This window comes from Haliotis rubra, unplaced genomic scaffold (genome assembly GCF_003918875.1).
Source record: "Haliotis rubra isolate DU_JTF1 unplaced genomic scaffold, ASM391887v1 Scf172, whole genome shotgun sequence".
NCBI lineage: Eukaryota > Metazoa > Mollusca > Gastropoda > Lepetellida > Haliotidae > Haliotis > Haliotis rubra.
This window is the reverse complement of record NW_025765692.1, coordinates 1374877-1398933: the sequence shown is the minus strand read 5'-3', so window position 1 is coordinate 1398933 and position 24057 is coordinate 1374877. Positions and strand designations below refer to the sequence as shown.

The following is a 24057-nucleotide window of genomic DNA, read 5'->3' as shown; positions in this document are numbered from 1 at the left end:
CGTTTCCTCACTGTCCCATACATTTCCTCACTGTCCCATAGCATTTCCTCACCGTCCGTTTTCTCCTGTCCACGCATTTTCCTCATTGCCCCGTAGATTTCCATAGTTTTCATTGTCCCATACATTCATTGTCCCATAGTTTCCCTCACTGTCCCATTAGCATTTCCTCACACTGTCCATACGTTCCATTGTCCCATCCCTTCCCCACTTCCCATTTCATTTTCTTCATTGTCCATTTTCCTGTCCCTTTCCTCCTCACTGTCATAGCTTTTTCATCCACGTCCATTCCTCGCTGTCCCGCGTTTCCTCACTCGTCCATAGCATTTCCCTCATTGTCCCGTAACGTTTCCTTTGCTGTTCCACTAGCATTTCCTCGTCCCATAGCATTTCCTCACCGTCCCATATTTTTCCTCATTGCCATAGTTTCCTCATTGTCCCATAGCATTCCTCACTGTCCCATAGCATTTCCTCACTGTCCCATAGGTTTCCTCACTGTCCCATGCACACCTCTCTACCGTCCCATACATTTCCTCACTGTCCCATACATTTCCTCACTGTCCCATAGCCTTGTCCATTGTCCCATAGCATTTCTCACTGTCCCCGTAGTTTCCTCCCTTCCATAGCATTTTTCCTCACTGTCCATAGCGTTTCCTCACTGTCCCATAGCATTTCCTCATTGTCCCATAGCATTTCCTCATTGCCCATGGTTTCCTCACTGTCCCATAGCGTTTCCTCACTGTCCCATAGCATTTCTCTCACTGTCCCATAGCATTTCCTCACTGTCCCATAGCATTTCCTCACTGTCCCATAGCATTTCCTCACTGTCCTATATAGCATTTCTCACTGTCCCATACATTTCCTCACTGTCCTATACATTTCCTCACTGTCCCATAGCATTTCCTCACTGTCCCATAGCATTTCCTCCCTGTGTCCATAGCATTTCCTCACTGTCCTATATTTCCTCACTGTCCCATAGCATTTCCTCACTGTCCCATAGCATTTCCTCACTGTCCCATAGCATTTCACTGTCCCATAGCATTTCCTCATTGCTGTCCTATAGCATTTCCTCATTGTCCCATAGCATTTCTCACTGTCCCATAGCATTTCCTCAATGTCCCATAGCATTTCTCACTGTCCCATAAGCATTTCCTCACTGTCCCATAGCATTTCCTCACTGTCCCATACATTTCCTCACTGTCCCATAGCATTTCCTCACTGTCCCATACATTTCCTCACTGTCCCATACATTTCCTCACTGTCCCATACATTTCCTCACTGTCCCATAGCATTTCCTCACTGTCCCATAGCATTTCCTTCATCGCTGTCCCATACATTTCTCACTGTCCCATAGCATTTCCTCACTGTCCCATAGAGCATTTCATTTCATCCCCATAGCATTTCCTCACTGTCCCATAGCATTTCTCATCCTATGTCCCATAGCATTTCCCTCTCACTGTCCCATAGCATTTCCTCACTGTCCCATAGCATTTCCTCACTGTCCCATAGCATTTCCTCACTGTCCCATAGCATTTCCTCATTGTCCCATAGCGTTTCCTCACTGTCCCATAGCATTTCCTCACTGTCCCATAGCATTTCCTCATTGTCCCATAGCATTTCCTCACTGTCCCATACATTTCCTCATTGTCCCATTGCATTTCCTCACTGTCCCATACATTTCCTCACTGTCCCATAGCATTTCCTCACTGTCCCATAACGTTTCCCCACTTTCCCATACATTTCCTTCATTGTCCCATTGCATTTCCCCACTGTCCCATAGCGTTTCCTCATTGTCCCATAGCATTTCCTCACTGTCCCATAGCATTTCCTCACTGTCCAATAGCATTTCCTCATTGTTCCTCATTGTCCCATAGCATTTCCTCATTGTTCCTCATTGTCCTATTGCATTTCCTCACTGTCCCATACATTTCCTCATTGTCCCATAAAGGGCGGTTGGGGGTTCCTCACTATCCTCACGCCGAAGACATTTCATGGGCACAATAAGTTTAAGTTCATTTCTGGTGTCCCCTCATTGCGGATATTGCTGGAATATTGCTAAAGCGTGTAAACCAAAACCCATACAGTAGTCAGTCATTGTCCCATAACATTTCCTCACTGTCCCATAGCATTTCCTCATTGTTCATCATTGTCCCATTGCCTTTCCTCACTGTCCCATAGCATTTCCTCATTGTTCCTCATTGTCCTATTGCATTTCCTCACTGTCCCATACATTTCCTCATTGTCCCATAACGTTTCCCCACTTTCCCATACATTTCCTCATTGTCCCATAGCATTTCCTCACTGTCCCATAGCATTCCCCCACTGTCCCATAGCATGTCCTCATTGCCCTCATGTCCCATAGCGTTTCCTCGCTGTCCCATAGCATTTCCTCACTGTCCCATAGCATTTCCTCACTGTCCCATAGCATTTCCTCACTGTCCCATAGCATTTCCTCACTGTCCCATACATTTCCTCATTGTCCCATAGCGTTTCCTCACTGTCCCATAGCATTTCCTCACATTGTCCCATAGCATTTCCTCACTGTCCCATACATTTCCTCACTGTCCCATAGCATTTCCTCACTGTCCCATAGCATTTCCTCACTGTCCCATAGCGTTTCCTCACTGTCCCATAGCATTTCCTCACTGTCCCATAGCGTTTCCTCACTGTACCCATACATTTCCTCACTGTCCCATACATTTCCTCATTGTCCCATGGAGTTTCCTCACTGTCCCATACATTTCCTCACTGTCCCATAGCATTTCCTCACTGTCCCATAGCATTTCCTCACTGTCCCATAGCATTTCCTCACTGTCCCATAGCTTTCCTCTCTGTCCCATACATTTCTTCATTGTCCCATAACGTTTCCCCACTTTCCCATACATTTCCTCATTGTCCCATAGCATTTCCTCACTGTCCCATACATTTCTTCACTGTCCCATAGCATTTCCTCACTGTCCAATAGCATTTCCTCACTGTCCCATAGCGTTTCCTCACTGTCCCATAGCATTTCCTTAATTGTCCATAACGTTTCCTCACTGTCCCATACGTTTCCTCACTGTCCCATACATTTCCTCATTGTTGTCCCATGGAGTTTCCTCACTGTCCCATACATTTCCCCACTGTCCCATAGCATTTCCTCACTGTCCCATAGCATTTCCCCACTTTCTCATAGCGTTTCCTCATTGCCCCGTAGCGTTTCCTCACTATCCCATAGCGTTTACACTGTCCTAAGGCGTTTTTTTCTATGCCATATAGCGTTTCCACAGTTGCCTTGAAGGTGCAAAATGTTTTAATTAAAAATTGACGGATGCGTAAAATACACAAGTGACTCACTTGTCCCCCTTTATAACGTCTGCCTTAAGCTACGGACGTTTACCCCAGCATTTCAACGTATGCCTGACGTGTACGCTAACGTGCTGCAATGCATTGTTTTATCAAACACATATCATATAAAGCCATAACAACCTAGCACAAGCAGACCTGTACAATCACAAAGATGTGCTGCGGCCAGTTCCTCGATTTGTGGTTTGAAGATATCGATCCCTACTATATTCTGGACAAACATTTTTCAGTGTAGAACTGTTTGATCACTCTTGCAATAACCCTGATATCCTCAAAACCATGGCCACTTTAGTCTACATTTAGGATCAATGTGAAACCTGAGCAAGAAGCGGGGAATAGCAACAGTACTGAACAGACAAGACGGGCAATGGTGAATCTCATGATGTACAGCTAGTGTTTGACAGTCGGCCAAATACCTTGCATGCAGCTTGACAGTTTACATTAAGAAATAGATGTAAATGGAAAATATGACAAATGTTTTGCACGTTCAGTTTGGATGAACAATTTGCAAGTGACGTAGGATACAGGTTACAGTCTTAAAATACCCCACGCTTATTGTATTGTACGCTGTTTCTCCCCGGCCCTTATTGGAGTCGGCGGTCATTAGGGGATATCCGGTTCATGGAATAACGAACACCCACCAGAGCACTCCTGGCGTATATACAAAGTCTATAAACAGCATTGGACCATTAATGAGTTCTCTGTGCTGGAAGTGTACCCTCTCTACATCAGACCAGAGGCCATGTTTTGCCTTCAAAATACCCTGATAGCAAAGGGCACAGTTCAGACCTTGTCTGATCGTCTGTAAAGTTTCACTTACAGTTCAGTTTATGCAGAAATGAGAGCTCCAGAAATGAATCCTACACTCATCTGAACATACATTCAAAGTGTTGCCCAGCAAACACAAGCATTGTTTTTATCTCAAGTCCCAAGTATCAAATCTGCTCGTCTAGTGTGCATACGTCATCAATTATACTCCATATAAGAACTCTCCATATAAGAACGTCCTTTCCAATACTCCATATAAGAACTCTGCCGTCCTTTCCACTCGAGTCCGACCTGTAAACACAGTGCATACAGCGCAGTCACAGAAAGGGACATTTAAAACAATTGTGGGAAAGAACTTGACACACAACAAAGTACAAAATATAATCAATGTGCAAAATTTCATATGCAGGTTTTTCAGTTGCTAGTCACTGAAACATACATACAATGTCTTTCTAGTCTCACGGTTGTGGCCTGATCTGGTAGTTGGGATGTAAGTTAGATATATACTTTTACATAATAACCTCACCTTCAATTATCTATACGCATGACAATACGGCTGCGTCTGGCAAAACTGATCTGCAGTGAGGCTGGTGGACTTGCCTCAAAGTGAGTCGACCAAACAGATCTGGTGGTCAGGCTGGCTTGACTTGAATCACAGTGAGTCGACCAAACAGATCTGGTGGTCAGGCTGGTTGACTTGCCTCACGGTGAGTCGACCAAACAGATCTGGTGGTCAGGCTGGTTGACTTGCCTCACGGTGAGTCGACCAAACAGATCTGGTGGTCAGGCTGGTGGACTTGCATCACAGTGAGTCGACCAAACAGATCTGGTGGTCAGGCTGGGTGACTTGCCTCACGGTGAGTCGACCAAACAGATCTGGTGGTCGGGCTGGTTGACTTGCCTCACAGTGAGTCGACCAAACAGATCTGGTGGTCAGGCTGGCTGACTTGCCTCACGGTGAGTCGACCAAACAGATCTGGTGGTCAGGCTGGTTGACTTGCCTCACGGTGAGTCGACCAAACAGATCTGGTGGTCAGGCTGGCTGACTTGCCTCACAGTGAGTCGACCAAACAGATCTGGTGGTCAGGCTGGTGGACTTGCATCACAGTGAGTCGACCAAACAGATCTGGTGGTCAGGCTGGCTGACTTGCCTCACAGTGAGTCGACCAAACAGATCTGGTGGTCAGGCTGGTTGACTTGCCTCACAGTGAGTCGACCAAACAGATCTGGTGGTCAGGCTGGCTGACTTGCATCACAGTGAGTCGACCAAACAGATCTGGTGGTCGGGCTGGTTGACTTGCATCACAGTGAGTCGACCAATCAGATCTGGTGGTCGGGCTGGTGGACTTGACATTGAGTCGACCAATCAGATCTGGTGGTCAGGCTGTGCTGACTTGAATCACAGTGGTGGGCAGTCGACCACCAAACAGATCTGGTGGTCAGGCTGGCTGACTTGCATCACAGTGAGTCGACCAAACAGATCTGGTGGGCAGGCTGGCTGTCTTGCCCCACAGTGAGTCGACCAAACAGATCTGGTGGGCAGGCTGGCTGTCTTGCCTCACAGTGAGTCGACCAAACAGATCTGGTGGGCAGGCTGACTTGCCTCACAGTGAGTCGACCAAACAGATCTGGTGGGCAGGCTGGCTGACTTGCCTCACAGTGAGTCGACCAAACAGATCTGGTGGTCGGGCTGGTGGACTTGCCTCACATTGAGTCGACCAATCAGATCTGGTGGTCGGGCAGGTTGACTTGCATCACAGTGAGTCGACCAAACAGATCTGGTGGTCAGGCTGGCTGACTTGCCTCACAGTGAGTCGACCAAACAGATCTGGTGGTCAGGCTGGGTGACTTGCATCACAGTGAGTCGACCAAACAGATCTGGTGGGCAGGCTGGCTGACTTGAATCACAGTGAGTCGACCAAACAGATCTGGTGGGCAGGCTGGCTGACTTGCCTCACAGTGAGTCGACCAAACAAATCTGGTGGTCAGGCTGGTGGACTTGCATCACAGTGAGTCGACCAAACAGATCTGGTGGTCGGGCTGGTGGACTTGCCTCACAGTGAGTCGACCAAACAGATCTGGTGGTCGGGCTGGTGGACTTGCCTCACAGTGAGTCGACCAAACAGATCTGGTGGTCAGGCTGGCTGACTTGCCTCACAGTGAGTCGACCAAACAGATCTGGTGGTCAGGCTGGCTGACTTGCCTCACGGTGAGTCGACCAAACAGATCTGGTGGGCAGGCTGGCTGACTTGCCTCACAGTGACTCGACCAAACAGATCTGGTGGTCAGGCTGGCTGACTTGCCTCACACTGAGTCGACCAAACGGATGTAGTTAACCTACCACGAGGTATCGTTGTTAATAATATCTGCTCGAGATGCTTCTCGGCTGTTTACAGACTCCCACCGCGCGGCGTCAAACAACACACACTGCAGTCACACAGCGCCCGACATGCTGCATGGAAAAAATCTGTTATAATCCTTAATAGCAAAAGTCAATTTCAGAATTTAACTGGTGGGTGTATTCACAATTCGCATTGTGTTCTGAAAGCTAACCCTGGCTTTTCTTAATCTAAATCTAAGAATAGACGGCGGGTCAACCGACGCAACACTCTGACCGGTTGGAGAGATATACAAAAAACATCATATGGTACCAAATGATTAAAAGCTTACTTGTGGACAAACATACATAATATTATAGGCTCAAATATATTTGACCATTACATTGACGCATGCAGTGATGCAAGGGCGACCTCCTTTACGGAGACCTCAACTCCATGTTTAAAGCGGATTGTGAAACCAGACTATTGAAAATGGCTTATTCAATCTGTGCAAAGCCCGCGATCTAATCACGAACAACAGATAATACGAAGGCGGAACGTCCGGTTGTGAGTATTATTTAATTGTTTGTTTTTTCCTGCGGATTTTCCGTCAACTCTGTTGTGAAGCTGCCCATTCTTTTCGAATTAACATATCAATACACTGACATTGTTCCATGTCATTACTGCAAACTTAAGTTTGTGAAAGTTGAACAAGATGGCTGTGCAACAGTGCAGACATGACCACGAGCTTTGGTTGGTTGGTAGGTTGGTTGGTTGGTTGGTTTCTTTACCGCCACACTCAGCAATATTCAAGCTATATGACGGCGGTCTGTAAATAATCGAGTCTGGACCAGACAATCCAGTGATCAATAGCATGAGCATCAATCTACGCAGCTGTGATGCTATGACATGTGTCAACCAAGTCAGCGAGCCTGACAACCCGACCCCGTTTAGTCGCCTCTCACGACAAGCGTGGGTTGCTGAAGATCAATATTCTAACCCGGACCTTCACGAGTATCCCACCAGGAACCCAGGCAACTGGAAACTTCGAATGCAAGTCGAACAGGAAATATATACCATTGTTTTGCAATCCAAAAATAATGAAAATTAACATGGTGTCACAATGATATAATGATCACTAGCTGTATTAATCTCACACGTCCGTCGGGGCGGTGGGGTAGCCTAGTGGTTAAAGCGTTGGCTCGCCATGCCGAAGACCCGGGTTCGAATCCCCACATGGGTAAGATGTGTGAAGCCCATTTCTGGTGTCCCCGACCGTGATGTTGCTGGAATATTGCTAAAAGCGGCGTAAAACAAACTCACTCACACAGTCAGTCACACGTCCGTCAATTTTCTTTTAAACAAAACAACATTTGAGGCCGAGTGGATGTTTCTGTTTCCAGCTGTGACACCACACTATCCCATGCGTCGGTCATGCCGATCTTCTACTTCCACCAGCTCCCAGCCTCCTAAAGCTAACTTTCCTAGCAATGTTCATGAATCAATATCATTCTGATTACACTCAAGTGGCGTTACTTTCAATGTCAATAATAAATCTGAAGAAGCAGTTGTCAGGGACGACTGTATATCCGTGTCAGACACTTAAACATCTCCGCCACACCCACATTAGATTTCAAATATCCTACAGCATTATGTACAGTCTATACTTGGTGGCTGCTTCTCAACATGGATGTGTAGAGCGTGGCAACAGGTAGGTGTGAAGAGCGGGGTCGAGTCGGCTGATGGGAAAATGGCTGACTCGTATAAAATATATACATTTATAATGCGTTCACATTTCTCTGTCAGCAGGAAATCGACCTGAAATCGATGTAGATGAAAACATTCACCACTGAAGTAGCTCTTGAAATTCGAAAGATAAACCAGTGAACACTCTTCTTACCAACAAATCTCTATTTGTGTTCTTGATAACGTCATAATGGACAAAACTTTTACGTGTACCAAATGCAAGTAAGCTATTTATCCAATATTTGGACATGTCTGATAAGTGTCATACCAGCGTTTCAATGATTTACATGTGTTGTATTGCAAAGGTCGATTCTCATGATGACAAATACTGGACGGTGGGATCCAGACTCGATTATTTACAGATCGCCGTCATATAGCTGGAACATTACTGACTGTCGCGTTAAACAGCAAACAAACAAATAAAATGAAGAGTTAGCTGGGCATTAGCTAACAAGTATGAGGCTCTTGTAAATGTAACATGGTAGGTGTAAACATTATTGCAGTTTTATTCCGTTCCATTCTGAACGTTTTTCACAGATACAGGGACATTAGCCTTCTTGATTGTAGGACCCCATCGCAGCTGTCGGCTGGAGGGAGAGCAATAATGCACTAAAGTTCTGTAGGACAGCTTCAGCCCATAGCTTCTCAGTCATGTTCTGGTAAGACACACACTAGAGAATCAGTAGTTCTTTGTCTTCAAAATTGAAATGCCCATCTATTATTACTGAAAGTCCCATTTACTCGAAAACTGATACAGCAATGTAAATCCATACAACTAGAATAAACTTTCTTTGTCACGATAAAGAAATATTTCATATTTGCCACCAACTCAACTCAAGTAACAGGTGCTTTAAGGGAGGTAACTCCCATTTTCTATCAAAATCAAGATGGCGCCGTACATATGAATGGGGTTTGTTTTGATCTTGAAATGAGTGTCAATACGGGACTTATGGTGTGGTTTTCTTGAAATCCACCCAGATCCGTTTGTCAATGAAACCAATCCAAGTAATGGCAACAGTATTGAGAGCTGAGATGCGATCCATCGACCAGGCAGGGCGAGTGACATTCGCCAGCTTGAATCATTGACAGGCGGAGACCAACGGCAAGATTGAAATATGCTGGAGGTTGCTGTACTGTCGTTGCTGTTGGGGGTAGCGCTGACCCTGGTTCTACAATTTCTGTGGGTGAAGAGCAAGCTTGGTCAGCTGCCCTCCTTGCCCCCACCGGTCAAGGAACAGTTCCCTAAAGTTCAGATTCCCCAAGTAAGTGGCTGGTCGATCGTATACGGAGATTCGATAACACAGATATACATCAGCTGTTACCGATATTTTGCTGTTGACGAGCGATTGATTTTGGTCGTCAGAAATATGGTTATTGCTTTTATAACTCAATACGTCCTGCTGTGTTTAAGTGCAAGTTTACTGTTATTTGAGTGTCATTTACGGCAGATCGACCATCTCAATATGTACATGATGTAGGTGACAGATCCTAATGGAACTACTCATACGTGGAGAGAAGACACTTTCCTTGTAATGGTCAACAGATGTTGCACTCACAGATTCTGATGAATACTTTCAAATACAATCAAGCAGTGAAAAGCACTAAAAACCAAAGTAAAATCTGATTCTGAGTAATAATATTAATGGCAGTATACATGACTCATGCTTTCATCTCCAAGACACAATGATGAACATTATTGTTGATGTGATTATCAGTTATTGATATAGAATTGTACTGTGTTACCATGGTTATTTGTCTCTGAGAGTTGAATGTATGAAGCACTATATAACAGTGTTCATGGAAACATCTGTGTACATGCTAACCTAGGTTGCCTACATAAGGCCTCTTTGTTGTATTTTATTTGTTTGAATACTTGTCATGGGTTGGTTTTCCTGAACTAAAACACATTATGTGACATATGTTTTATTTGGGATTACACTTTTTTCAGTAAAGGACAGATTCTAGTACTTTTTCTTTGGTTGAATCCCATCCAGGATTTGAACCCACACTCTCAGTCACTCACCTTATCGACAGCACACAAAGTCGATCTAGAGATCTAGGCCGCACAGCCACTGTGGCTTCCACAAAAATGGTGGTCAGACAACTGGTAGTGTAGATCATGTACTTTGTGTACACCACTGACAAGTACAATATGTGGCAGACGTAACATATATTTGAGATATATTTGGGAATTTTCATTCCATGATGACAATTAGTGACATTGATCTTGATGTGACGTGGCATGATAAGACTGTTAAGTGTTCACTGACAGTTTCAGTTTCATTGGTAAGCTAATTAATTAATAAAAGACCCCTGACCAGAGTGACCTCCTTTCCTACCTAACCATAATGTAACAGTAGCAGCAGATGTACAGTTGACATCTGTCGAGCCAGCATCTGTTGTACACTGCTAAACTCAGGCTTAAAGCCCAAGCTTAAAGTGGTGTTAAACCAATCTCACTCACTAACATAGCACACTGTAACCATGGCAACTGCTACTTTGCAGAAAGATTTTGTTTTGAAAGCACACTATGTGATGCTTTTCATTTTGAGGATGCAAGACGGTGGCTATAGTTGTTCACAAACTGCAAGATTTGGGACCCATGTTAGTTAGTTGAAAGTCACATTTTCATAGGAAAAAATGGTCATGATCATAATGATCACACCAATTCACTGATTGGTCAAGTGATGTTTCTGTTGAATGTGATTGCTGATTTGTATAAATTCATGCTAAATTGGTGTGTTCTCTCACTTGTCATCCGCTCAGATAACCTAGATATGTCTGCCTTGTATGAAGTGGCCACAGAGAACTAGTGAATTAAACAAACTCTGTACAGTAGGCATGGTAGGGGTGAAACAATACAGCAACTACAGTATCACGATACATAATTCATGATGCAATATGTATGATCATTCACACATTTACATCAGATTGTGTGAAAACATTTTTACTAAATATTTCTGAGCAGGTTCTAAAGGAAGAGCTAATGGTAGATGTATGTTCAGTATCATCTGTTTTTCTAGTAAAAATGAAACGCTGATTACAATTCATCTTGCAACTGACAAAACACTGGGGGTGTTGTTAAGCAAGTAGCAAGTGTGTCGTCTTGCATCGATATAGAATAATTGTGCATCGTGTATTGTATTGTTTCATAAAAATAGGTTACTGGTATCCTGATGTATTTTTCCACACCCTCAGTTTCCTCGTTTGGTCAACAGTAGGCGTAGGAAGCAGTAGTTTGAATTCATTAATGTGACATCACATTCATAGTGTACTAGTTATTTTAATTACTCTATTAGTATTACTATGTGTCATGATACATAATTTAATAAACACACGTAACTAAGGGAGCGGTGGGGTAGCCCAGTGGTTAAAGCGTTCACTCGTCATCGCCGAAGACCCAGGTTCATTTCCCACGTGGGTACAATGTGTGAAGCTCATTTCTGGTGTCCCCTGCCATGATATTGCTGGAATATCACTAAAAGTGGCGTAAAACCCAACTCGCTCACTCTCTCACTCACATAACTAAGGCATAGCTGACAAGCAATCAGCAGTTTGATTTATGATGATTAAAGGAATATTAAGCTTTAGTTAATCTTGAGTAAAAGAATTTGGGAGTTAATAAGTTCTGTTTTACGCCTCATGAGCAATCTTCTAGTTAACCACAACTGATAATTTGGAACACGAAACATCTTGGAAGGTCAAAGGTAATTTTGTAACAAAACTGTTTATTTTTTATTGTAAATTCAGAGGAAAATTTTGCTATCATTGGCCTGTGAGCAGATCTAGATAAATCAGTGAAATGATTAACATCCACAATGGTCCCGGGAACTGAAGTGTTTCTCCAGTCTCCATACTCTTCAAGTGAGGATTGAGTGGGAGCCTGTACAGCAGACTACTACCAGCTTGATCCACTTGCTGAGCCAGAATTCATTGACACCCCTTCCAACCAGTGTCCGAAATATCCACTGGCCCGCTAGCCCGTGGCTAGTGAAAATCCAGTCAGGCCAGTAAATCTCCAGTCACTGGCCCGACTGGCTAGTGAATTTTCATGGGGTCATTTCGTAAATATATCACTTTATAACACACTTTTAAATCATGCAAGGTTATGGCCTGATAAAAATGTTCATCATATTAGCAGCTTAATGATGAAACCTGTGTCATGCATTTATATTTCGAGCTGGTGAATTATTTTGTGGGCTAGTAACTTTCAGGCATAGCTAGCCCGACTGGCTAGCAAAATTTGGAAACTATGTCGCACACTGCTCCAACATAGAGCCCAGTGACAGCTGAGTACACGTCTGTGGTCTGGTGTGAAGAGTTATGTTAACATGGTCAGCCAGCCATGTGTGACGTGTGATCTCAATTGACTCCTTTACCCCACATTTAGTGGCAATTAGAACACAATAGACTTCACCTGCTCCTGGATATAATAATTCTGGTTGGCTCCAGGTGAGGGGCAGGTGTGTCATCACCAGCAGCTGATTGTCAGGTAGCAGCTTCTCACCTGGCTGGTTATTGGTGTCAAAGTCATCCGTCCACATCAAACATTTTATAAACAGTCTCCTGGATCATGTCTCATCACCTTCATCTTTTAACCTTTTATATGTTCATCATTATTCACTTAATATATTGTGTTCTAGTTTTTGTTCCCCCTCAATTCTTAATAAGTGTACTACCCCATTGCCGAAATACCTTAGTTGTGCGTGCGTCGTTAAATAAAGCAAATAACTACTACTTAATAAATATGTTTTTAAACAATAACAATAACCATTTATTATACTACATCTATATTAAATTCCAAATCTCTTTTACTCTTTACCTATTTCATATTTTTTATCTTTCTAATTCGGCCTCCCATTTAGAATTCCCTTAATATTCTTCTTTTTTTTTTAAAGTTTTGGGGTAGTAACACTTTCAAAATTTCTATTTTTTGTACCACGTCATTTCTTAATAAGTGTACTACCCCATCGTTGAAATACCTTAGTTGTGCGTGCGACGTTAAATACAGCAAATAACTAACTAACATGTCTCATTTCTTTCATTTAATATCTGTCAGATGAATATTTGCCAGAAATGTGTGTCATCTGACAGATTTTGTGTGTAACCACATGATCCTTGGAGACTGGACATGTTTGGCATCAGAAAACATGGTTGTGATGTCAACATGTGACAAAGGCTGTCGTAATTATTATTACTCAGTAATTGCTGTGTATCGGCAAGTAAACTGTATTGCTGTATATCCCGATTCTGTGTGATTCTGTACGCATATTGTGATGTGTATTGCGATATATCGGGAAGTGTTTGACAGTGAGTTACACTGACTGTACATGCAGATGCTATTTTCTACATGCTAAGGCCCTAAAAAGAAATGTTATGTTTGTGATAACAGCAGTCTCAAAATAAGGTTGCATAGTTAGGTATTCGATTACCTCTTAATACACTTTATAGATTAAAGTATGCCGGTTTGCCAATAAATTATGAACTTAAACATCAGATGTGAATAAAAGTCTGTGTAAATTTTAATGCATACATTTTTATTACCCAATATGCTGGTTGTCAGAAAACATAGTGCAATATGTATGGTTTGTAAAGCTTATTGTAGTATACATGGATACTGGTAATACTGTGCAGCCATGGTAACTATGACTACACAACATGATATGAGGGGACATGATTTTGCTGGTAATTTTTATATCAGGCTTACCACAGAAAAAAGCCTGTGTTATTACATCATCGTTCATATGTACTCATGGAAACAAATAGGGGAACACATGAAAATACAAGTGTTCCTTTATTTTTTTTCAGGTTTCTTCACAAGGTATGTATTGCACTGTGAGTGAAATTCTGGAAATAAATAAAGGAACACTTGCACTTTATGTATTCCCTTATTCATTTCTATGAGTGTATTACCTCTGTATTGAAATAACTAACTCAATAAGAACTTGAAAGCACAAATTTGTTTTGCACAAAAAGTGCATTTTTATTCATTTGCGTGCCACAAGCTTCAGGTAATGTTGCTTAGATAAATCATGGTGGAGAGGATGGAGGTTGTTCGTATAGTTGTGTGCGGTACTTCTAAGATGCTTTGGTGAAAGATCAAAGGCGCCGACAGTACTTTATCAGACAATAATGTGCACTTTTTGCATTACATCACAATGTAAGCGACGTCACGATGCATGTCAGTTGTCATCACCTCGTACAGCCTCCTACAATAAACTACTCCGTTGCATCCCGTTTCTTGGTTTGCAGTTGCTTCACGCAGCTAACATCACTGGTGGAAACATTACATTTATGTTTTACGACGGTTAAAATGTCTCAATTCCACACAAGTTTTCAGCGACACGGTAACGTTCGCAATGTTTACATTCCCACAATGCAATCGTGGAATGTCGCTTGACTACTCAGCTTCATTTGGATGTACTGATCTAAACTTACGTTGGTAGTAGAAATGCGACATTCATATTCCCCTATAATGTTTACTTTAATCACAGATGTATTTAAAATCATTTAGAGAAATATTTAATCTGAACGTAAACCATAAACTGTTATCATTTTTTTTTTCTGGAAACGTTCGTCTTAACGTAGGGGGGCAGACACATCAAATAGAACAGCGCGCCAGTTTTGTTTTCTGCCTTAAAGTAATCATAATTATCCTTAGAAAGTATTAAATTTGGCATCTTAGAAAAGAAATACAGTTCGCTCTACCACCATGTATAGTGGAATAAAGCACACTTTCGCCCTGAACCATTATAACGTGCAAGCGTCCTCGTACTTTAACTATACATGGTGGTTCGCGAACTGTATTTCTTAAGTACATTGCTGTATTTGTGTTACTTGTATGTTATTCAGAGTCTGAAGGAGAAATGCAGTCGAGAGGACCTGTCTCATCAGAAGGAGCCATGCCTCTGGTTCAACCTCGTCACTCACTTCCTGTTCCAAGAACTTCGTGACACACAGGAAGTTCGGAGGTACCTACATCTACCCTGCTGTGTTGCTATAGTAACACAGGAGGACTAAACCCCCCAACTCCCCACTGCCCCACATCTCATATCAAATCAGTGCTGCAGTAGCCATGGTAACATATTTCCAAGACTATTTGTAACTTGGTTAATATTTCCTGTATCAAACTGGTGGTGATGAATACTCCATGTTATAAACAAATGACAGCAAGGTGAGGTGAGGTCATTGTGCTTGAGCTCAGTTTGAACATTGGACGGACAGTTTGTCTCACACTTCAAACGTGTCACAGCTGAAGGGGGACGTGTCAAAACTTTCCTGTCATTGAATTCTTTCTTTGAGTTGTGAGTTGTTGACTTCTCTGTAGATCACTGTATGTCACTGGAAGATACTGACATGTTTGGCACACCTCAGGGTGCTCTAACCTATTCATTCATGTCTACAAAGCAGCTGATTTCCCTGATCAAATGTCCATTTCCATTTTGAAATTAAACTTAGCTTCATTATAAACGATAGCTGACGTAAAAAATAATAACTTTAATACTGAAACTATGAAGGATGTAGCTACCATGGAGTCTCACTATCACAATAAAAAGAAACAGGTAGGAGGGGTCGTCTCAAAAGCAAATCCAGGACGGGTGTCGCAGACGGTTGTTGGGGTCGGTATGAGATAAGATAATCATTTAGGGAAACCTGGGAAGCAAACGGCATGTCATAACAATTTAGAAATCATATCCAGTCCTGTCGATCTTGGTTGGTCATGCCACCTATATATTTTGAGACATTTAATCGATGGCTGATTTAAGCTTTTCCATGGGTATCATACCCTTTTACATATCTCAACATAAACTTTATGATCAATAGATGAGACATATTCAACACACATGAAAAAACATAAAATATCATTGAGATGACCCCTTGTGCTTGTTGGCAGGATGTGCATTTCATGCCAGGTGAGTCAACGGTCTGTCGTCATACCTGGCTGAGTGACCTAATTGCTATCTATAGTCCTATCTATTGTTTTGAGCAAGCTATTCATATTTTGTCTAAGTTTTTAATCTGAACGCAGAAACCATAAACTGTTATCATTTTTTTTTTCTGGAAACGCTCGTCTTATCGTAGGGGGCAGACACATCAAATAGAACAGCTACCAGTTTTGTTTTCTGCCTTAAAGTAATCATAATTATCCTTAGAAAGTATTAAATTTGGTATCTTAGAAAAGAAATACAGTTCGCCTACCACCATGTATAGTGGAATAAAGCACACTTTCCTGAACCATTGAGTAACGCGTGCGGCCCTCGTGACTTTAACTATACATGGTGGTTCGCGAACTGTATTTCTTAAGTACATTGCTGCATTTGTGTTACTTGTATGTTATTCAGAGTCTGAAGGAGAAATGCAGTCGAGAGGACCTGTCTCATCAGAAGGAGCCATGCCTCTGGTTCAACCTCGTCACTCACTTCCTGTTCCAAGAACTTCGTGACACACAGGAAGTTCGGAGGTACTTACATCTACCCTGCTGTGTTGCTATAGTAACACAGGAGGACTAAACCCTAACTCCCCACTGCCCCACATCTCATATATCAAATCAGTGCTGCAGTAGCCATGGTAACATATTTCCAAGACTATTTGTAACTTGGTTAATATTTCCTGTATCAAACTGGTGGTGATGAATACTCCATGTTATAAACAAATGACAGCAAGGTGAGGTGAGGTTATTGTGCTTGAGCTCAGTTTGAACATTGGACGGACAGTTTGTCTCACACTTCAAACGTGTCACAGCTGAAGGGGGACGTGTCAAAACTTTCCTGTCATTGAATTCTTTCTTTGAGTTGTGAGTTGTTGACTTCTCTGTAGATCACTGTATGTCACTGGAGAAGATACTGACATGTTTGGCACACCTCAGGGTGCTCTAACCTATTCATTCATGTCTACAAAGCAGCTGATTTCCCTGATCAAATGTCCATTTTGAAATTAAACTTAGCTTCATTATAAACGATAGCTGACGTAAAAAATAATAACTTTAATACTGAAACTATGAAGGATGTAGCTACCATGGAGTCTCACTATCACAATAAAAAGAAACAGGTAGGAGGGGTCGTCTCAAAAGCAAATCCAGGACGGGTGTCGCAGACGGTTGTTGGGGTCGGTATGAGATAAGATAATCATTTAGGGAAAACTGGGAAGCAAACGGCATGTCATAACAATTTAGAAATCATATCCAGTCCTGTCGATCTTCGGGTGGTCATGCCACCTATATATTTTGAGACATTTAATACGATGGCTGATTTAAGCTTTTCCATGGGTATCATACCCTTTTACATATCTCAACATAAACTTTATGATCAATAGATGAGACATATTCAACACACATGAAAAAAAAACATAAAATATCATTGAGATGACCCCTTGTGCTTGTTGGCAGGATGTGCATTTCATGCCAGGTGAGTCAACGGTCTGTCGTCATACCTGGCTGAGTGACCTAATTGCTATCTATAGTCCTATCTATTGTTTTGAGAAGCTATTCATATTTTGTCTAAGTTTTGCCCGAGTTTACGAGTAAACATGCTTTTCTGGATATCGTATTACGCATCCCACTGAATGCCCAGTTAGGCCGATATGGGTTATTTCGATATATATGCTATTTGTTAATTTGTCAATTTAAGGGATACAGAGTAACAGCCTAAAAATGTTTTTTTTCTATTTCCGACAGTACTTTAGTGACACAACCTGTTAGCAATACTGGGGGATAATATAGACTAGTGACACAGACTGTTAACAATGCTTGAGACTACTATAACTTCTGACACAACCTGTTGACTTTGCTGGGAAACAACATTTACCAGTGACACGACTTGTTTAACATTGCTGGGAAACAACATTTACTATTGACACGACTTGTTAACATTGCTGGAAAATACCATGTACCAGTGACACGACTTGTTAACATTGCTGGGAAACAACATTTACCAGTGACACGACTTTTTAACATTGCTGGCAAACAACATTTACTAGTGACACAACTTGTTAACATTGCCGGCAAACAACATTTACTAGTGACACAACTTGTTAACATTGCTGGGAAACAACATTTATTAGTGACACAACTTGTTAACAGTGCTGGAAAATATCGTATACTAGTGACACGACTTGTTAACAGTGCTGGAGTATACTGCACAATAGTGACACAACCTGGGTGGTGGGATATACCATATATTGTGACACAACTATTGACAATTCTAGAAAATCATATACACTAGTGATGCTTGCTGTTAACTTCTGATTATGCTGATGAGTAAAGCAGGAACGGGTTGGGCCAGATATACGACTTGTATATACCAGAATATATGTGGGCAGAATAAACTTAATGAGAATCACCTAAAGTAGCCATTGAGTTAATGCAACAGAGTTATCTCCCTTGTCAGGTGGCTGATGAAGAAGATGAACCTGGAGTTCGCTGAGCTGTTGCAGACGATGTCGGGAAAGTTCGTCGACCAGATCACTGTGAGTGGTTCTTAGGTCTTTACACACACTGGTCACCACTAAACAAGAAGCATAATCTGCAAATACTGCTTGATGATACTGATTTGTTGATTAAACTGATGTAAAGGTTCAGAACTGTTGTGGCCCAGTGTCATGTATCTCATTGTTTCCATGGCAACCCAACAAACTAACATGTCTTTGTCCCTGTTGTCACAAACCCCCTGCCTCTCATGTAACAGTGTCACATGACCTCCTGTTTCTAATGTAACAGTGTCACATGACCCCCTGTTTCTAATGTAATAGTGTCACATGACCCCCTGTTTCTAATGTAACAGTGTCACATGACCCCCTGTTTCTAATGTAACAGTGTCACATGACCCCTGTTTCTAATGTAACAGTGTCACATGACCCCCTGTTTCTAATGTAACAGTGTCACATGACCCCCTGTTTCTAATGTAACAGTGTCACATGACCCCCTGTTTCTAATGTAACAGTGTCACATGTGTTTCACAGTGACCCCTGTTTATAATGTAGCAGTGTCACATGACCCCTGTTTCTAATGTAACAGTGTCTAATGTAACAGTGTCACATGACCCATGTTTCTAATGTAACAGTGTCACATGACCCCTGTTTCTAATGTAACAGTGTCACATGACCCCTGTAACAGTGTCATGACTAATGTAACAGTGTCACATGACCCCCTGTTTCTAATGTAACAGTGTCACATGACCCCCTGTTTCTAATGTAACAGTGTCACATGACTCCATGCCATGTATTTGACGATGTGACATGACTCCATGCCATGTATTTGACGATGTGACATGACTCCATGCCATGTGTGTGACATGACTCCATGCCATGTATTTGACGATGTGATGTGACATGACTCCATGCCATGTATTTGTATTTCCATGCTATATGTATTTGATCGATGTGACATGACTCCATGCTATGTATTTGACGATGTGACATGTATTTGACGATGTGACATGACTCCATGCCATGTATTTGACGATGTGACATGACTCCATGCCATGTATTTGACGATGTGACATGACTCCATGCCATGTATTTGAGATGTGACATGACTCCATGCCATGTATTTGACGATGTGACATGACTCCATGCCATGTATTTGACGATGTGACATGACTCCATGCCATGTATTTGACGATGTGACATGACTCCATGCCATGTATTTGACGATGTGACATGACTCCATGCTATGTATTTGACGATGTGACATGACTCCATGCCATGTATTTGACGATGTGACATGACTCCATGCCATGTATTTGACGATTGACATGACTCCATGATGTGACATGACATGACTCCATGCCATGTATTTTGACGATGTGACATGACTCCATGCCATGTATTTGACGATGTGACATGACTCCATGCCATGTATTTGACGATGTGACATGACTCCATGCCATGTATTTGACGATGTGACATGACTCCATGCCATGTATTTGACGATGTGACATGACTCCATGCCATGTATTTGACGATGTGACATGACTCCATGCCATGTATTTGGCGATTTGACGATGCCATGACGACTCCATGCCATGTATTTGACTCCATGATGTGACATGACTCCATGCCATGTATTTGTGACATGACTCCATGCCATGTGACATGACTCCATGCCATGTATTTGACGATGTGACATGACTCCATGCCATGTATTTGACGATGTGACATGACTCCATGCCATGTATTTGATTTGACGATGTGACATGACTCCATGCCATGTATTTGACGATGTGACATGACTCCATGCCATGTATTTGACGATGTGACATGACTCCATGCCATGTATTTGACGATGTGACATGACTCCATGCCATGTATTTGACGATGTGACATGACTCCATGCCATGTATTTGACGATGTGACATGACTCCATGCCATGTATTTGACGATGTGACATGACTCCATGCCATGTATTTGACGATGTGACATGACTCCATGCCATGTATTTGACGATGTGACATGACTCCATGCCATGTATTTGACGATGTGACATGACTCCATGCCATGTATTTGACGATGTGACATGACTCCATCCATGCCATGTATTTGACGATGTGACATGACTCCATGCCATGTATTTGACGATGTGACATGACTCCATGCCATGTATTTGACGATGTGACATGACTCCATGCCATGTATTTGACGATGTGACATGACTCCATGCCATGTATTTGACGATGTGACATGACTCCATGCCATGTATTTGACGATGTGACATGACTCCATGCCATGTATTTGACGATGTGACATGACTCCATGCCATGTATTTGATCGATGTGACATGACTCCATGCCATGTATTTGACGATGTGACATGACTCCATGCCATGTATTTGACGATGTGACATGACTCCATGCCATGTATTTGACGATGTGACATGACTCCATGCCATGTATTTGACGATGTGACATGACTCCATGCCATGTATTTGATGTATTTGGCGATGTGACATGACTCCATGCCATGTATTTGACGATGTGACATGACTCCATGCCATGTATTTGACGATGTGACATGACTCCATGCCATGTATTTGACGATGTGACATGACTCCATGCCATGTATTTGACGATGTGACATGACTCCATGCCATGTATTTGACGATGTGACATGACTCCATGCCATGTATTTGATGATGTGACATGACTCCATGCCATGTATTTGACGATGTGACATGACTCCATGCCATGTATTTGACGATGTGACATGACTCCATGCCATGTATTTGACGATGTGACATGACTCCATGCCATGTATTTGACGATGTGACATGACTCCATGCCATGTATTTGACGATGTGACATGACCAATGCAGGTGCAGAACTTCAGTCTGGGCAACAACTTCCCGGTCGTCAACAACGTCAGCGTTCGGAATGTCTCCATCACCGATGATGGGACCGAGGTATGTGTTTTACTCAGATCATACTCTCATGTTTGAGTGATCACTCTTAATAGTAATCCAGCTTCATGACGGCAGATGCAGGCCATAGGGATAGGATTCTGGCAGCCCTAATTAGAGTTGTGTGTACTGATCCTCAGGGGTTTCCTCAGGGGTTTCCTCACAGGTTTCTGTGAGAGATAACTGGTGTAAGGTGGATTGTACATGTTTGTATAATGGCTGGGATATCAACAACTCTCTGAGTTTCTGTGTAAGTGGGAAGATTTAAAGTTTACAGGTGAGTTGGTACATAATTTAATGAGCAATTGTGTTTTTAAGTTAGGACTGGTATATGAACATACTGTTTGTCTGAACTGAGGACTGAATTGAACAATAGCTGAAGCAAAACGTAATACTTGAACCAAGGGAGACCAGCCTGTGCGTGATGGTTCCTGAACACCTTCAGCAGTCAACAGGAGAGCTTCTCTGAGATGTTCTTGTAGTTTACTGTCACAGATGCTGCATCCAGGTCTGAGTTACAGAGATGTGTGTTCCAAGAGCTTGTCTGAGATGTTCTTGTAGTTTACTGTCACAGATGCTACATCGAGGTCTGAGTTACAGAGATGTGTGTTCCAGGAGCTTGTCTGAGATGTTCTTGTAGTTTACTGTCACAGATGCTACATCGAGGTCTGAGTTACAGAGATGTGTGTTCCAGGAGCTTGTCTGAGATGTTCTTGTAGTTTACTGTCACAGATGCTGCATCAAGGTCTGAGTTACAGAGATGTGTGTTCCAAGAGCTTGTCTGAGATGTTCTTGTAGTTTACTTGTAGTTTACTGTCACAGATGCTGCATCAGGTCTGAGTTACAGAGATGTGTGTTCCAGGAGCTTGTCTGACAGATGTTCTTGTAGTTTACTGTCACAGATGCTGCATCGAGGTCTGAGTTACAGAGATGTGTGTTCCAGGAGCTTGTCTGAGATGTTCTTGTAGTTTACTGTCACAGATGCTACATCGAGGTCTGAGTTACAGAGATGTGTGTTCCAGGAGCTTGTCTGAGATGTTCTTGTAGTTTACTGTCACAGATGCTACATCGAGGTCTGAGTTACAGAGATGTGTGTTCCAGGAGCTTGTCTGAGATGATGTTCTTGTAGTTTACTGTCACAGATGCTAGATGTGTGTTCATTCGAGGTCTGAGTTACAGTCAGATGTGTGTTCCAGAGATGTGTGTTCCAGGAGCTTGTCTGAGATGTTCTTGTAGTTTACTGTCACAGATGCTACATCGAGGTCTGAGTTACAGAGATGTGTGTTCCAAGAGCTTGTTCATGTATGTTCTTTTGTAGTTTACTGAGTTACAGAGATGTGTGTTCCAAGAGCTTGTCTGAGATGTTCTTGTAGTTTACTGTCACAGATGCTGCATCGAGGTCTGAGTTACAGAGATGTGTGTTCCAAGAGCTTGTCTGAGATGTTCTTGTAGTTTACTGTCACAGATGCTACATCGAGGTCTGAGTTACAGAGATGTGTGTTCCAAGAGCTTGTTGTAGTTTACTGAGATGTTCTCTGTTACAGAGATTTGTTCCACTGTCACAGATGCTACATCGAGGTCTGAGTTACAGAGATGTGTGTTCCAGGAGCTGGACCTCGGTGTGGACATCGACTATGCAGGGGGCTTCCAGCTGGCAATAGACATCCTGCTGTTGTTCAACAAGTCTGCCTACCTGTCTGTGGTCGTGAAGAAACTGAAGGGGCCAGCTCGACTCCAGCTGACTCGGAAACCCTACACTCACTGGTCCTTCTCCTTCTGTGAGGTACGGGGGTGGGGTTCGTGGTTCGGGGGTGGTGAAGAAACTGAAGGGGGCCAGCTAGACTCCAGCTGACCCGGAAACCCTACACTCACTGTATGAGATAATAGGGTCGGGGTGTTGAAGGAGAGGGGTCTTGAAAGGAGGGTATCAGAGATGTTAGTGGGGGAGAGCAGGTGTTGGAGGGAGGGTGTTGGAGATGTTTGCAGGGAGAGGTAGATGAGTTTTGTGTTTGTGGAAGATGATTTGGAGAAGATGTGGGATAGGGTGAACACCTCTGCAATACAAGTTAAATCAGTATTCAGTCCAGGTGTACCTTAGAGTACCAGGTATTCATGTTGTTCTTGATGTTCATGTTCTCAGGATCCTGAGGTGGAGTTTGAGGTGGAGTCCCAGTTCGAGGGGAAAGGATTGCCCCAAATAACAAACTTCATAATCAATCAAGTAAGACATATTTTGCCTTGTAGGCACAATTGCTTATCAGGTTTATTTGTGTTGCATGTAGTGAAGTAAAATAGCCCTTTTTGCTTTGTTTATTTCAGTTATTATACACTATACATACATATTTTTGTATCAAATCTTGAACTGATTCATCAAGGATATTATTAACATCTATTATTGCTGAGGATGTTGCTGACCTCCCAAAGAAAGCAGTAAAGTTGCTGATCCAATAATATATCAGAAACATTGCTTACCCAGTAATGTTGCTGAACTGA

General features: G+C 42.6%; 1 protein-coding gene across 1 annotated transcript in view; it reads left to right on the top strand.

The window, feature by feature from the left end:
- The first annotated feature begins 9070 nt into the window (after window positions 1-9070).
- Window positions 9071-24057, top strand: part of LOC124272705 (PDZ domain-containing protein 8-like) — a 38711-nt gene continuing 23724 nt past the window's right edge. The window contains 6 exon segments of the mRNA XM_046707889.1: window positions 9071-9436; window positions 15027-15145; window positions 18560-18638; window positions 21481-21567; window positions 23171-23347; window positions 23705-23785. Of these exon segments, the coding sequence (XP_046563845.1) occupies window positions 9290-9436; window positions 15027-15145; window positions 18560-18638; window positions 21481-21567; window positions 23171-23347; window positions 23705-23785 (690 nt within the window). The 5' untranslated portion in view covers window positions 9071-9289.